General features: G+C 35.2%; 1 protein-coding gene across 1 annotated transcript in view; it reads right to left on the bottom strand.

Moving 5' to 3' along the window:
• The window catches only part of Nup154 (nuclear pore complex protein Nup154), an 84,961-nt gene that overhangs the window by 14,319 nt on the left and 53,725 nt on the right, over positions 1–16,917 (bottom strand). The window contains exon 14 of the mRNA XM_073968713.1: positions 8,312–8,781. Coding sequence (XP_073824814.1) covers positions 8,312–8,781 — 470 coding nt within the window. The remainder of the gene's footprint in view (positions 1–8,311; positions 8,782–16,917) is intronic.

Here is a 16,917-nt window from a genome sequence, read left to right as displayed (position 1 = left end):
CAAATCAATTTCAAAATTTTTGGCAATAATTATTATAATATATTGGAAAATAACCATAATATATACAATCTTTACAACTTTTATTCATTTTCGTAATATAACCTTCGGGTTTTTTAAATCAGACGACTAACGTTCTATTGAAAACGTGTTAGTCTCCTCAACGACGCGACAACGATCACACAAACGTGCATACATACATATATGCTAAATTATTGCAATGCTAATCCATTTTCCGGAGTGCCTTTTCTAGAATAGGATCGTTATTTTTGAACGTAGAAGCTTTAAATTTTGCAAGGGCATGTGTTTTAGTTTTAGATTCAATCAAAAACGTATTTTATTTATTTTTTTTAAGATACGTCTTCTGAAATATGTAATAATCGAGAAAAATAATCGAATTTATCTTTTTGAATTTTTTTAAAAATATGCAAAATACGAGTTCTGGCGATCATTAGGAATAAGTAAAACTAGCGATATACGCGTTAAACCCCTAACTAAAATTATTTAGAATCAACATACAATTTTTAAATTCGTTGCAAACTTAAAAAGTTCCTATTACTTTATACACAAAACTTATGTTTGCCTACTAATTAAAAAAATGCTTACACCAATTCGCAAATTCTGAAGAAAATGTGCTTATTAGAACAACACCACACATCGTTGACTCCATTCACTTAAAAAAATCCATAAATCAATGCACGGTTGTTGAATTAAGTGAGTTGTGCTTTGCTAATCTAATTCAAAAACCGCGAATTCAATGCAAATAGGCATTTTGTATTACAAAACAAAATTACAGCCCCAAAAGTATGCTATAATAATTTGGTGTAACTGATTTCGAAATTTCAGCTCCCATCTTTTGATGTTCCCACGTTGTTGAGAATATGGAAAACGTGGGAATGGGAAATTTCGCTCCCATGGGAAACAGTTCCCATGGGAAACAGTTCCCATGGGAATGTTCAGAATAGGGCTGAATGACTTTTGTTGCTTGCTTCACACTTAATTTCATGTAAATAAATAAAGGCCAGGTACTACCTAATACAAATGCTATCTTATACTTATCTATCCTTTTACAGAAATTGAGACTTGGATAATATTTAATAATTTCAAATTAGTTTAAAAAATGAATTTTTCTACGAATTTAGGTGATGTAATAAGCGATAACAGTTTTTTGGTAAATCAGCTACGTAATTTTAAAAATAATCTTAATATTGGTCATATTAATCTTAGAAGTTAAAATTTAAGTAAAAACTCGTTTAAAATTAAAGAGTTAAGAAATATCTTAGAAGGAGATAATCTTGCTGTTTTCGGGGTCACTGAGTCTTGGTTAAAACCCGTTGTTTCCACGGAGTCAATACGCATATCTGGTTATGAATGTTACAGAAGTGATCGCCCTGATAGTAGAGGAGGGGGTGTTGTACTTCATGTGTCTCAATGTATGAGACATAAATTGCTGTGCAAGTGTAGTTCTTATGGTGTGGTTGGATATGTATTTTGTGAGGTGTATGTGAACAACAAGGTAGTGCTTTTTGGTGTAGTTTATTTACCACATGGTGATATAGTGTCGATGGAAGAAGAAATTTCAGATATAGTTGTTAGGTGCCCTAACGTTATTATTATGGGTGCCTTTAACAATAACATGTTTGATGTGTCACGGAGTTTTGTTGTAAGGGATATTTCTAGCAGGATGAATTTAACTGTTGTTCACAATTCTATGACAACGCATATTGATTTTTGGCATGGTTCTACATCGTTATTGGGTTGTTTTTTTTTTTGTTTCTCGTCCAAATTTAATTGCTTGCTCAAATAAATTTTCGTGACCTGTAGTGCGATTCTGTAACTTTTTTAAGTAACGAATCGACATCGGTAGTTAACAAAAATATTCGGTTGAATTAACGATTGTGTTATTCTGTAACTTTATGTTACCGATTGTAGAAATCGTTAACTCATAACGACGAATATCGATGGAAAGACAAATTGTCAAATATTATATTTCAATATGCCGAAAATAAGTGGAATATGCCGAAAATAAGTGGCTGGAAGGACCCAAACAATGCGTAATACAAGGATACTTAAAACTTCTAAAGCATCAAGTGTGTATGCATGTATGTATTTCTACGAGGTAAATAACAATTCTTGTCATCGATTTTGGTGGTTTTATTCCAGGCTATTAAACATGTCATTAGCACCAATGCAATAGCTCGGCAAGGCAATCTAAGGAAAGGTGCATACAAACATCTCCGTGGTGTAGCAACATAAGCTGAATTATTTATGTTCAATAGATGTATGTAATCATAATCATTGGTCAGAAGGTCATTTCTTATTGTACACATCCCTCGTGTGTCTGATATAAAAATATTAAAGTGGTAGAATCCTATGCGTATGTATTTAAAGCGCTGTTTTATTCTGTCTATTTACAAAGGTAGGATCATATTTTGCGTTGTGGCGCTTTGTAAGAAAATTATGAATAGCGCAATTAAAAGAACTAGACTAACCCCCTGTTTTTGTAAAAAACTTTTATGTTCTCACACGAATTGTCAAATTATGTAGATCGATTTACTCGCTTTAGCACAAATGTGGAACGCTGATTTTTTAATGAGGAATTCTTAACTATATATAGAAGGTGTCTACGAAGAATAAGATCTGTATGTCGTCTAGGGGCTGAGCTATGGATGCCCAAATTATTACGAATATAGACGAACGAACAAAAAATAGTTACAAAAACAGGGGGTAAGATAGAGGTTTAAAATTTGACATAAGTGAATCCTCTTCAAAGATTTTCGTGGATCAACGATATCTCGCAATTTCAATTCAATTCAATTTATTTTCATAAATGGGAACCTAGCCCATAGGGCCAAGAGCGGTTCCAAAAGCTACAAAACATACACTACTCCAAAAGCTTAAATCTAACAATACATTAAATTTAATAGTCTTAAAATTCATTAAAATTCATTAACAGGATGTAATTAAAGAAAATATGAATTTCTGTTTAGTAAATCAGCTAAGCAATATTAGAAATAAGGAACATAAACAATCATAACAAAAATTTGCACTAGTCGAAAAATTATTAATCTTCAAATTCACTCCGATTGAAATGTTCAAATAACTTCATTTTATAACGGATTAAGGAGCCACTGAATGTCTTAAGATCTTGCGGTAAACCATTGAACACACGGGCAACCCGTACCAAAAAGGATTTTTCCAAAAAAGGGGTCAAACGCGGTATATGAATTTGTTTATTCCTCTCCGATCTACTAAAAACAAATAACTCTAAAACAGAGGAAGGGGCTTGGATTTGTATCACCTTAAAGAAAAACAACATGCACCTAATATTCAGAAAAACATCAAACGAACTACCAAGAAATTCTTCTACATACGAAGAAATATGATCACGACGTTTAAGCACAAAAACATAGCGCATGACCCTATTAAACAATAGCTTAAGCTTACGCAAAACATAGCCACAACTTCCACCAACAACCTCAATACAATACAAAAAATGCGGCATTATCAATGCATGTACTACCTGTATCCTAATTTTCTTAGGTAGGACAATATCCAAACAGTACAACTTTCTTAAAATAAAGTTTACCTTGGAAACTAAACAATTAACATGCAGATCAAACTCCAAACCACTATCAAGCAACAAACCAAGACACTTCATCGAGCTTACAACATCTATAGACTCCCTATAGATGGAAACATTTATAGAACTCTCTTGGAAGTTGCCAAAAAACATAGCCTTAGTCTTACTAGTATTTATTGAGAGCCCATTGTTGGACAACCACGTGACTAACATATTAATATTAAAATCAATAGAAGACTGCAAAACATCCATAAAAACATATTCCCCTTTAAACAAAACCTGTATATCATCAGCAAAGGCAAATGACATACAATTTCTACTATTAATACAACCAAACAAATCATTAGCGGTATTCACTCATCGTTGTAAAGTGTCATTGTAGATCTTGTACATGTTGTTAACATTGTAGATCTACAAGTGTTTACAACACCACAACAACAAAACACATGAAAGTTTAATTTACCACAGGGTTGTTAATTTACTCGACCTAAAAGTATTGTAAACATTCCATTGTACTTTTACAAGGGTTAGAACAGCTGATTGCTGTGTCGTCACTTTGTTGTGAGTTTTATTTATGTCGGAGTTTTGTTTTTTTTTTGGTAGAAAAATGGGAAAAATAAAAAGAATAAAAGAATGGAGGCCAAGAAAAAACAATTTTTTATGAAAAAAGTGTAATAAAACTGAAACTAAAAGATAGACTTACGACGACGTTAAGATGCTTTGATTTTTTTACGATATTCACAAAGAAGACATTCACACTTCGTTGTAAAAAACCCTGGTACATATAGTACATTAACAAGAGTTGTAAATCTACCACAATGAGTGAATACCGCTATTAATATACATTATAAACAACAAAGGCCCAAGGACAGAACCTTGGGGCACACCACTACTCACAGGTAACATGCTCGAAACACAATTTTTACAACTCACATATTGCAACCTCCGGAACAAATACGAAAAGATAAGCTTACATGCTGAAGACGAAAAATTGAAAAAACGATGCAACTTCTTAATCAAAATGAGGATATTTTGAGGATTTTAGCTACAATTTTTTAACCGAACAACATCTCTCCACTTAAAATTGTCCATATAGGTCCATGTTTTGTTATAGCCCCCATATAACTGTACCTACCGATTTTAGGTTTTTTGAAAATTTTACTTCTTTTTGACCTAACTACCTCTAATTTTTCATTTGAGGTTCCCAGCGGTCACTAAAAATATCCACCAAAAACTTTCACTATATGTCCACGTTTTGGTAGAGCCCCCATATAACGGTACCTCCCGACTTTCTATATTTTGGGGATATTTGACATTTGATGTTCCCAGTGGTCACGAAACTAATCCACCAAAAATTGTCAACATAGGTCAATAATGCGGAATTTACCTTATATACACCCGCCTTATTAACATATGTGCATATAAAATCGCCTTTCTTAAAGGAAATCAGCTAAATATTGCAATAAAGTACTGTCGTTAAGTCTTAACGACTACTTTTTTTGGTTGTTAACTTAACAATAATTTTCGGTAATTAACGACATAATTTACCGACAAAAATCGTTAAAATTTGTATACAGAATAGCACTTACCGAAAATTATCGTTAACTAACGACATTCGTCGTTAATTCTGTCGTTAACGAGTTACAGAATCGCACTACTGGTATTTCGCATTATTCGTTTATATTTTTGTCGTTTAATGTGCCTTGTCGTCGAGTATCTGCAGACTACGATTTGGTGTCCCTTTCCGATGCCTTTGCTTTATGTGGTTAGATGGTGTGTGGTGTGGTTGATGTTCAAGTTGATATAAACGTGGTATGCCTTATATGCATACTGTTGTCCCGGTTAAAAGACGTTTCTGTAGAGTAAATCATGACGATTGGTTTAAGTCTCCAGACATACGTTACCATATTTCAACTAGGGATATAGCCTACAGTACGTATCTTCGTGACAAGAATATTGTTAACTGGTTGGCAGTCGCTGGCCGAAACACTTGGTTTCGGGTCAATCCGGTACGTAAGAACCCGCTGCCGTGGGAAAGTTATTAGGAGGATTAAACTCATTGCGCATCGTGACATGTTTGCAAATAAAACGACAAAAGATATATGGTCCATCCAGAATAAGAATGGTTTGGTATGTGAAGATAGTGAATTTGATAGTGTAGATGTTGAGCGATTGAATTATAATTTTGTGGTTTCTTGTATTCCTGAGGGTGTGTATGATGGCTTTTCGTTTCGGGGTGTTGGTTTGGCTGAAGTTGTATATGCTTTTAAGAAGATTAAATCTAATCTAATTTTTGAGACTTGTATTACCTTTAATTGGGCGTCATCTGATGCATATTGTTAAAACAGTGTTAACTGTGTCTGTGTTTCCCAGATATTGGAAAATTTCTAAAGTAGTGCCTATACGGAAAGGTATGATTCTAGTGATTACAGACATAGATTCACTTTTTTGACAGTTTTGTTGAGATGTGTGTTTTACTTACTATTTATATGTAAGTCAAGCTTAATCTCATATTTGTTGTTTTCAAATTTAAAAACAACAAAAAATATTAGATTAAGCTTGACTTACATACAAATAGTAAGATTACAGAAATATATCAATTATGTCAACAATCTCAAAGATGGTTGAGCATATATTGAAGGATCAAATGTTGGGTTACATTAATGGTCTATCGTTGTTGCATGATAGTCAGTATGGATTTAGGTGCAACCGTAGTACGACGTCCCTTATTGGATTGAGTGACAATGTGAGAAAAAATGTTGGTGGGGGTGGTTGTTGGGTTTTGTTGTCTTTGGACCTGGAAAAGGTCTTTAACAAAATTAATCACTCCATTTTAATAAAGAAGTTACATCGTTTTTTTAATTTTTCGTCTTCGACATGTATACGGGTTTTTCTGTTCCGTAGGTTGCAGTATGTGAGTTGTAAAAATTGTGTTTCGAATATGCTACCAGTGAGTAGTGGTGTGCCCCAGGGGTCTGTCCTTGGCCCTTTACTGTTTGTAATGTATATTAATGATTTGTTTAGTAGTATTAATAGGAATTTTATGTCATTTGTTTTCATCTATAGTGAGCCTATAGATGTTGTAAGCTCAATAAAGTGCCTTGGTCTGTTGCTCGATAGTGGTTTGGTGTTTGATGTGCATGTTAATTTTTTGGTTTCCAAGATAAACTTTATTTTAAGAAAGCTATACTGTCTGGATAGTGTCCTACCTAAGAAAATTAGGACAGGTAGTACATGCACTAATAATGCCACAATTGCAGGCTGTGCAAGGATGAGGAAGAAATAGAGACGATCGAGCACCTATTATGTCGTTGTCCTATGCTCCTTTCTACAAGACAGCGCACCATGGGTGTGCACACCATCCAATCTTTAACAGCATTTTGTCAAACAGAGCCGTCGGATCTACTACACATGGCAAAAGGCCTGAAATGGCTCCAACGTGCTGAGAACAGGACAAACACCATCTCTACACAGTAGCATTGTCAACCACTACAACTACAATCTTCACCACACTCTCATCTACAACCTCTTTCTACTCTTACAGTTCCATCGGAAAATTACATCCACTCTACAGACATCACCTATACATCATTACATCTCACCCGCCATCACCTCACACCCGCCATCACCTTCACATCACCACCACACCTGAACCATTGGATTATACGCATCTACAACCACATCACTCACATTCTTCATCTATCCACAACTACCATCTCCTTTATATCATAACCACATCTATAATCCGTTTCAACATTCAGGATAATCACAATGGACCCTAAAGTCTCCGAGTGGAGTGGCTGCCATCACAGCAGCTACGCATGCTAAAACCTAACCTTCTACGTAAACTTAAGCTGATGTTTAATAGTGTTATGCGCTATGTGTTTGTGCTTAAGCGCCGTGACCATGTTTCTCCATATGTAGAAGAATTTCTTGGTAGCTCGTTTGATGTTTTTATTAGTATTATTATTTTCTTTAAGATATTTAAGGTACAAGCCCCTTCCTCTGTGTTAGAGGTGTTTGTGTTAGGGCTAGGTTCTCATTTATAAAATAAATTGAAATTGAATTTCTCATTGTGTTCTCACTTGAAGAAACTCTTGTGTTAATTTTGTTCAATTTTTTTACTATTAATAGAAAAAACGCGCGTTAAACAATAAACCCTCTGTTGTTGTTATAACAGTGTTCATTATTATATGTTCGTTCTTCTGTTCAATCTGGCTCTGGGTCTAGCACCAGTTCCAGGAAAATAGCTGCTTCGATGGGATGTAGCCACAGATCCACTGGAGTTAGATGAGTAGGTTTGGCGGGGCAGTTAAAAAGGTGCTTTGTGTCGTGCCGCATACTGGACAGATGTCTTGCACGGTCGCTCTTTTTTGCAGTATTTAGTTCGTGAGGAATATACACTGCCATAAGAAGCTATTGTGTTAATTTTGTTCAAATATCTTTTATTACTAATAAAAATAAAAGCGAGTTAACAAATGAAGCCTATCCAAATCGTTAGTTGCCAGGAGTTGTTAAATTCGCTAGCCCCTCCCAGGAGAAAGTGAAGTCGCATTAACGATAAAAATGCAATTGCCTCAATTTTTCTTAACTCCATCACAAGATACATTATTTATACAAGTTATTTTTATCTTATACACAATCAAAGTGAGCTTCAGCTACCTGATTGCAAAATTAATCTACCTGGGTATGTGCAAAGACAATACCTGGATACACAAACAACATTCTTACCTCGAATAGTATTCCATTAAGAGTTCGACGTCAATATTTAGTGCTGCTAGTTTCTCTGGCACGATACCCTCAGTGAGCTTTAACTGGCATGCCTTTATTTCTAATTCACGTATTATAAAAGCAAGTGGAAAACAGTGACCAGACTCTCCAAATTCCTTAAAAAGGGTTTCAATTTTAGAGAACAAACGCGTTGCTTTCTCCTGTATTGAATTGGTACTTCTGATGACATTCTCGATTATTTGACTCCACACAGATTCAATCAGTAAAGGATCGTTATGATGGGAACAATTTAAAATTGTAAGTTTACATTCCCATAAGTTGAACCGATCTGCATAATTTTCATATAGTTGTGTAATATCAAACAATCGTTTGTTAAGTTCATCTACTGCTTTAACTGCTTCAGGGTTTTTATTAGCAGCATGTTCTGAAACGGCATCCAATACACTTTTTTGAACTCGAGCAATTTCTAACTGAAATAGAAAGCGTTTAAAAAAATATAATCGCTTTATATATAAGCTAACAATATGTTTATTATAAATTGCGTTTAAGAGAAGGAAGAGAGCTTATATATATAGTACTAGCTGAATCGGGTCCGCGTTGCTGGCACATTCTTTGGGTTTTCCGTGTAATCCTTAGTAATCTATCTAAATGTTTATATATCTAGTATTGATAACTCTAGATTTTCAAACCGACTTGATGATAATAACATAAAATAAATCGATGGTTTGGCGTAACGCTCATGTAATGGTATCTCTAGATTTAAAATAGAAAATTCCTCTACCATAATATGGAGGGTATAACTAACATTGTGATTCCGTTTGTGGCACATTGACATTTTCGGTGGGTGCTCTATAAAGTATATATTCTTAACAACATAAAAATAAGTCGATATAACGATGTCCTTCATAGAACTGCACCTCCCTATTTCCGGTATTTCAACGTTGGTGTTTAGTATTAGTTTAAGGGTAAGAGACAATCCCACATAGATTGGTCGGTATAGGTCCAGGTTTTATTAGCTTCATTAGACGGAATCTCCCGATTTTTGGTAATTTCAAGGTTTTTAGCCGCATTATTAGACCAAAATTTGGTATTAAGTCTTGGAGGCATAAAACATTTCCCGATTATCGGTTATCAAAGTTTTATTTTTTATTTATTCAAAATTCTTTCATGTAAACAAAGCCTTAAGGCCAAAAATAACGATTACATTATACATAACATTAACAAATTCATTACTCCAAAATCGGGACAAATAATCCTATATTAATATTAGCCGTATTCACTCATGTTGGTAAAGTGGCATTGTAGATCTTATTAATAGTGTAGATCTACAAGTGTTTACAATACCACAACAACAAAATACATGAAAGTTTAATTTACCACAGGGTTGTTAATTTACTCGACCTAAAAGTAGGAGGCTGAAATTTGTTGCACATAAGGATATATTTGTAAATAAAACCACAAAGGAAGTGTGGTCCATATTAAGTAAGAATGGTTTGTGTGATTCGGAGAGTGAAGTTGGGGGTGTGGATGTTGAGAGATTGAATGCGGACTTTGTTTCTAACCAGTCTATGGATATCTTTGATGTTTCTTGTATTCCTGTGGATGCTTATGGTGGTTTTTCGTTTCGTTGCATTGATTGTGCTGAATTGGTAATAGCTTTTAATAAAATAAAGTCGAAAGCTGTAGGTTATGATGGCTTTCAGCTTAAGTTTCTTAAGCTTGTGTCTCCCGTTGTTGGTCAATTTTTGTTACATGTTGTCAATACAATGTTGACAGTGTCTGTTTTTCCAGAGGTGTGGAAAATAGCCAAGATAGTGCCTATTCACAAAAGTGGCGATACTGGTGAATACAGGCCTATATCAATAATGCCAATTCTTTCAAAAATGGTTGAATATATTATGAAAGATCAAATGCTTGGCTTCATTAATCAGAATTCGTTGTTACATGAGAGTCAATATGGATTTAGGAGTAATCGTAGCACGACATCACTCCTTGTTGGTTTGACTGACAATATAAGGAATATAGTTAGTGCTGGAGGGTGTTGTGTTTTACTGTCACTGGATTTGGAAAAGGCCTTTGACAAACTAAATCATGCCAAATTGGTTAGCAAACTGCATAGTTTGTATAACTTTTCGTCCTCGGCTTGCAAGTTAATTTTTTCTTATTTGTTCAATAGACGTCAGTACGTTTGTTGTAAAAATAATGTTTCTCGTATGCTTCCAGTGAGTAGTGGTGTTCCTCAGGGGTCTGTTCTTGGCCCGCTGTTGTTTGTAATGTATGTCAATGATTTGTTGAGTTGTATTAATAGTAGGAATTGTATGTCGTTTGCTTTTGCTGATGATGTGCAAATTTTGTTTAAAGGAGAATTTGTGTTTTTGGATGTTTTGCAGTCGTCGATTGATTTTACTGTGAATATGCTTGTTACTTGGTTGTCTTGCAATGGACTTTCCATCAATACTCAGAAAACTAAAGTTATGTTTTTCGGAAACATGCAAGAGGATTCAATAAGTGTTTCCATCTATATTACTCCTATAAATGTTGTAAGCTCTATGAAATGTCTTGGTTTGTTTCTTGATAGTGGTTTGGTGTTTGATGTGCATGTGAATTCTTTGGTGTCCAAGGTGAACTTTATTCTAAGGAAGTTGTACTGTTTGGACTTAGCTCTGCCTAAGAGCATTAGAATTCAGTTGGTCCATGCACTGATTATGCCTCACTTTTTGTATTGTGTTGAGATTTTTGGGGGTAGTCCGGGTTGTGTTTTGCGTAAGTTGAAACTTTTGTTCCATAGTGTTATGCGATATATGTTCTGTGTTAAACGTCGTGATCATATTTCTCCTTATGTGAAAGAGTTTCTTGGCTGCACGTTTGAAAATTTTTTGAGTTTGCGGTCTATGTTATTCTTCTATAAGGTTTTTAAGTTGAAGACCCCTTTATGTGTGTTGAGTCAGTTCACGTTTTCTCGTTCTGAGAGGAACAAACAGATAATTGTTCCGCAGTTGACTCCTTTTTTGGAAAAATCGTTTTATGTTAGAATTTCGCGTGTTTATAACAATTTGCCACCATGTCTCAAGACATTTAATTCCTCCTTAAAATGTTACAAGAATAAATTATGTGCTCATTTTAATCGTAATCAAATACAGCGTTCATAAATGTTGTCTTAGTTTGTAATGATATATTGTTGCATAGCTGATTCTATTAATGATTATTTTGTTATATATTTTCATTTCTTAATTTACATGCTTTTGCTTTTATTTATGTTTAATTCCATTCATGATATGCTAAGAAATATTGTTAGATATAAGTATCTGAGAGTAGTTATTGTATAGCTGTTTTTGGAACCGCTCATGGCCCTATGGGCTAGGTTACTGTGTTTGTCAAATAAAAATTAAATTAAAAAAATTAAAAAAAAGTATTGTAAACATTCCCTTGTACTTTTACAAGGGTGTAGAACAGCTGATTGTTGTGCCATCACTTTGCTGTGAGTTTTATTTTATGTCGGAGTTTTGTTTTTTGGTAGAAAAATTGGAAAAGTAAAAAGAATAAAATAATAATAAATGAATGGAGGCCAAGAAAAAACATTTTTTATGAAAAAGTATAATAAAACTGAAACTAAAAGATAGACTTACGACGACATTAAGATGTTTTGATTTATTTGCGATATACACAAAAAAGACATTCACTCTTCGTTGTAAAAAACCCTGGTACATATAGTACATTGACAAGAGTTGTAAATCTACCACCATGAGTGAATACCGCTATTATTAAAGAGCATACAAAAATTTGGTGAGGTACAAAAAAATATGTTAACGGTTACATTGTACATAACACTGAAAATTCAACAGAAACGGCTATATTTGGTATTTAGTTTTCCTTGGAAGTGGGTCCACGTTTTGATATAGCCGTAATAGAACGACATTCCACTATTTTTGGAAGTTTGAAAGTTTTAGCCACATTATCTCCGAAATGGCTGAAATCTTCTTTCAATATAATTAATAGTGGAGGGGTGTAAAAGTTCGTCTCGGCCGAAATTAACGCCGTGCTTGTTGTTACCAAAGTGCTGTGAATTGTATTTTTATTAGTCCATCAAATTATACAATTGGACTGACAATTTTATTCCTGATTGGTGAAAATCTGGATCCAAAGCATTGGTGCAAAATGCCATGACAAAGCTGGTGCAAAATGCAATGACAATGAACTGGTGCAAAATGCCATGACAATGAATTGGTTAAAGCCTGTGCCACACTCTTGTAAATGTTATTGCTGATTCACCTGAATTTTCACCGATGACAAGACACTTGCACCCATGATTCAACTCATGATTTGTCATCGAACATTGTGCTGGGTACTCATAATACATAACTCATTTTGTAACGTATAGTTTTATTTGTTTATTACTTTTACTTCAACAAAGAACTTGAATTGTTATACAGAAACGATCTTTGAGCTTCCTCATTAGCGTTGTATAGTTCATGAACGAACTAGTTCAATTGAACAACTCAGTGAAAAGAGCGTATGAACTAGAACTTTTGATATAGTTCTTTATAGTTCACTGAACTAGGATCCGTCAACGGTCGGTCAACGACCGAACGATTCCCAATCTAGTTCAGCATGTCATTCACATATGCATAAAGTGACGCTGCCGTCTGTGATAAGTGATGACTTCGTAATATGAGTTTTGTTTATGTTTCGGATCAAGGTACATGAAATTAAATGAAATTCCACTTATAATTACAATTTTGTTCCGAATGACGTGTTTCTTAACATATTGCAACATAATAATTTTTTTGAATTGTGTAAATAAGGATCCGATGTTCCTTTTTGAATGCTTAATATGCACTGTTTATTAAAAGTAAAATTATTCTTAAGAACTAAATAGTAAAATATTACTTAACCGACTTAACTAGTGTGTAGAAAAGAGAAAGTGAGAGTGCACATATGTGTACGAACGCATCTGCCATACAATCTTCTGGAGGGGTCGTAAAATACTCTTATCTTACATGCGCATACATGTAGCAAGCAACCACATGGTTATTAGACTGCTCATAGATTGCATAGAACAATCTATTTTAGACATACCACATGTGGCAATGAAATTCTTATCTCCTTTCTTCTAACGACCTCCCACGATAAGGAGGTCTGCTTGCCACATGTTTACCCTTTTCAAGTGGACTGTATTTAAACTAGATCCCTATTTAACAAAATGATCTCTTTAATCTACACACGCATCCCTCAGCAAGAAATTCACTATCTTCATTGTAAACTATGTCTGTTTACTACGTGAACAAATTGAATAAAAATATGTAAAAGTAATATTTTTGTTCCGGAGTAGTTTAATTGTGTTGTTCTATTGTTGGCTCTATTGTATACGTTTTCATCAACCGAAAGAAATTGTGAGCGAAAAAAGAGCCGGTGAGCGATTCTGATCCGAATGACTGAAGTAGATAGTGAACTATAAACTAGTTCAGTTAAAAGAGCTAAGCTATGTAAACCAGATCTTTCAAATGAACTAGCTTGTACAACTCTACTCCTCATTTTTATTACTGTTCCAGAACCTGCAAGAATCTACATCTTTTACTACGATAAAAATTTTACCTTTATGTCATCGAAAAAGTAGAAAATTAGTAGATTCTTGCAGTTCTGGACCAGACCATTTATTTATAATAAGTATTTCGCTAAAAAGGAAAGCTTATGTTGGGAAAATGGTTCACAGAAATTGTTCGCACCATGTCATTCATCATCTTCCCAAAATGTTTTTTTTTTTTTTTTTTTTTTTTTGATTTGTTGGGTAACTATTTTTGTTATTATTTATTTATTTATTTCTTTTTTTTTTTTTTTTGATCTCCTAACCCAAATTTTTTTCGGTTTGATCCAAAAACCTTATAGGGTAAGCCCACCAATAGTCGGCCTTTTAAGAATTTTCTTATTTTGAAAATGTCCAACTACATATACTGAAGTAAGGTTGATATGATTCGAAATTTTGTATAGTTTTAGATTTAATATGCACGTTTTTATTCTTACTAATATTTGTGATATTTGCAAAATTTAAAAAAAGTACCTTTATATTAATTTTCGGCCACATTTTCCATGGCATGTTCCTATAGTCGGCCACTAGTCCTACGAGTATATTTGATAAAAATGGTTATTTATATCTAACAAGTAAACAACTTTTACACTAACAATATATATTTCCATTCATAATGCGTCAAATATTTAAGAAAATGTAGATTTATCTTATATCAATTAATTATCTTGTTTCTCACAAATACACAACCTTTGATACAAAAACCAAAATGTGCTTTTGTTTGTGAAATACTCGAACGAATCGGACTTTTGTGGAATTTTTGTTACAAAAACAGACTGTTTGTTAATATTTAAAAAACAACGAATTTATTTGTGGAGAAAATTGTGCATTATTCGCCAAGGTCTAAGGCAGGGAAGACTATAGTTTATATCCTCGCCACAGGATCCCATCAGTTCCCTTGTTTTTTGCTTTTAAAAAACTTCAACAAAAAATGTGCACTCAAACATTAATCGTCGGCTCGAAATATAAGAAAGACCAAAGAAATAATTACCATGAGAAGTTTTTCTTTGACAATCCCATATAACCCCAATGGAATAAATGTTATGGGAATACTGTTATATAACAGCTTTTCGGAAAAAGACAAATGCTTTTCATTTTTTATATATATAAACAAAAACAAATTTAAGGGGTTATGGCCACATACAAATTTTACAAAATCGAAAACTTTTTATTGGCTCATTTTGTATGCAACATCGAAGTTTGAAACGTGGTTTTCTCAAAATTGCATTTTGGAATGCGGTGCCCACTGTAACTCGAAAAGGGATGATCCGATGTTCGTATGTTTTTGTGGGATTGTTTATACATATAAAAAGCCTGCACCAAAGCGAAAGACTTAAAAAAATTGACAGATTTATGGCGAAAAAAAACTATCAATATTTTTAGTTAAAATCGGAATTTCGACTTTGAGAGTTCACAATTTTTTTAAAAAGTGATATTTTTGAATTCCTTTTCGCTTAAGTACAAGATTATTAGGTTCTTAATGATCCCACAGAAGCATATGCTGATCGGTTCTTCCTTTTTCGAGCTTGAGTGGGCACCGCAAAACTGCTTTAGTAAAAACAGTGTTTCGTAGGCCGCTATTTGTCAGAACAATGTGCAATATTTTTAAACAAAAAAATTCCAAAAGTAGCTCCCCCGCCGGGGATAACATTCTTGGCGCGATGCGGGGGCTAGACGTCACAATCCTCTCATTTAACTTCTTGTAGTGTTGAACTGGGAGGCTGTGATCGACCAAAGGTTACCCACTCTCTGTCACGCACCAACACAGTGCACTCGAAACTTATAGTGCATCTTTGGACTGAGTGACACATATTTGGTAGCGATCTCCTACCAAAGTAATGGTGAGATCCCCTAACACCGGGGTGTTATGCGACCTCGTGCATATCGGTGTTCCAAGGTTTGCAGTTAGTGTACCAACTGTATTCGAACGGAGCCTCGCTTGATACCTGGCCCCTCCGCGAGTAGTTAGCGCCCTAGTCATGGTAGTGGAGGGCTATGCCATGGCTGCCCTCAGTTCCCCCATAAACTCATTTTCTTATGGATAATCAAATAAATAAACAAAAAAACCAATTTCGATTCACCCTCATCATCGACCATTGCTATGTACCCGGACAATTTTGCACCTAGTGTGAATACCCAATCCCTGGGCGGGGACGTCTAGAGAACGACACTGGACAGTGTTAGCGACGCCATTAATAAGCAGATCAGGGAATTGCTCGAGCTCCTGAGGGATAACGAGAGTCTCCGACTAAGTCAGGAGAGCCCCCCTCCATTGGACTGGGAGAGTTGGGAGGATGATGAGATGGATATTACAATTATCCCATCTCAATCATCCACCGCTACTCTCTCTTGTGCCCTGGAGAGGTCCAACCTTACGGTCGGGGATCCTGCTCCCTCAGGGGCTGAAGTGTCGGTCGGTTCCGACAAACCTCCCCTAAACAGGCAGGATGCCTTGGTGAAGGATGCTGTGGAGGAGGAAACGACGACGGCCTCCCCCATGTCTCCCTCAACCAAAGCTAATAAATCTCGGCAGAAGAAGGATAGATACAACTACCGTAGAGCTATTTTCTACTATCAGAGGTTTATTGGCAAAGACCCTTCCGAGGTTACCCAGTCGGAATTTAGAGAAATTGGCCTGAAGATCCGATTTGTGAGGCGCTTTGAGCGGAAATACCTTCATATTGAAAAGATCTTCCTGCCAATTGACAAAATTCCAACCCCTGTTGAGGCTGCAGTCTCCAGCCCAGCGGCTGAGACAAGGGCAACCTCTACAGGGAAAAATGCAAATCCGGTGCTGTCAAACTGCTCGAGTCCTTTGCGGACGTCTTTGACGACCGCGGTAGGATCGAACAGGTTGGCTCCACTGGCCCCGAAGACGACGGAACGTAAGGGAAACACTGGTGTGATCCGTTTCGAAGTTGGCGCAGGGAAAGTTGCAGTCACAAGATAGACAGCCGCCAAAGGTACCGCCTATGTCGACTGTCTCGTCTGTGGCTGTCATCGAACCTGCCGAGGTAAAGAAAGG

This window comes from Musca autumnalis, unplaced genomic scaffold, assembly GCF_047663935.1.
Source record: "Musca autumnalis isolate F117 unplaced genomic scaffold, ASM4766393v1 scaffold_2, whole genome shotgun sequence".
Classification (NCBI taxonomy): domain Eukaryota; kingdom Metazoa; phylum Arthropoda; class Insecta; order Diptera; family Muscidae; genus Musca; species Musca autumnalis.
The sequence above is the reverse complement of the archived record's forward strand: the minus strand, read 5'-3'. Positions and strand labels throughout refer to the sequence as shown.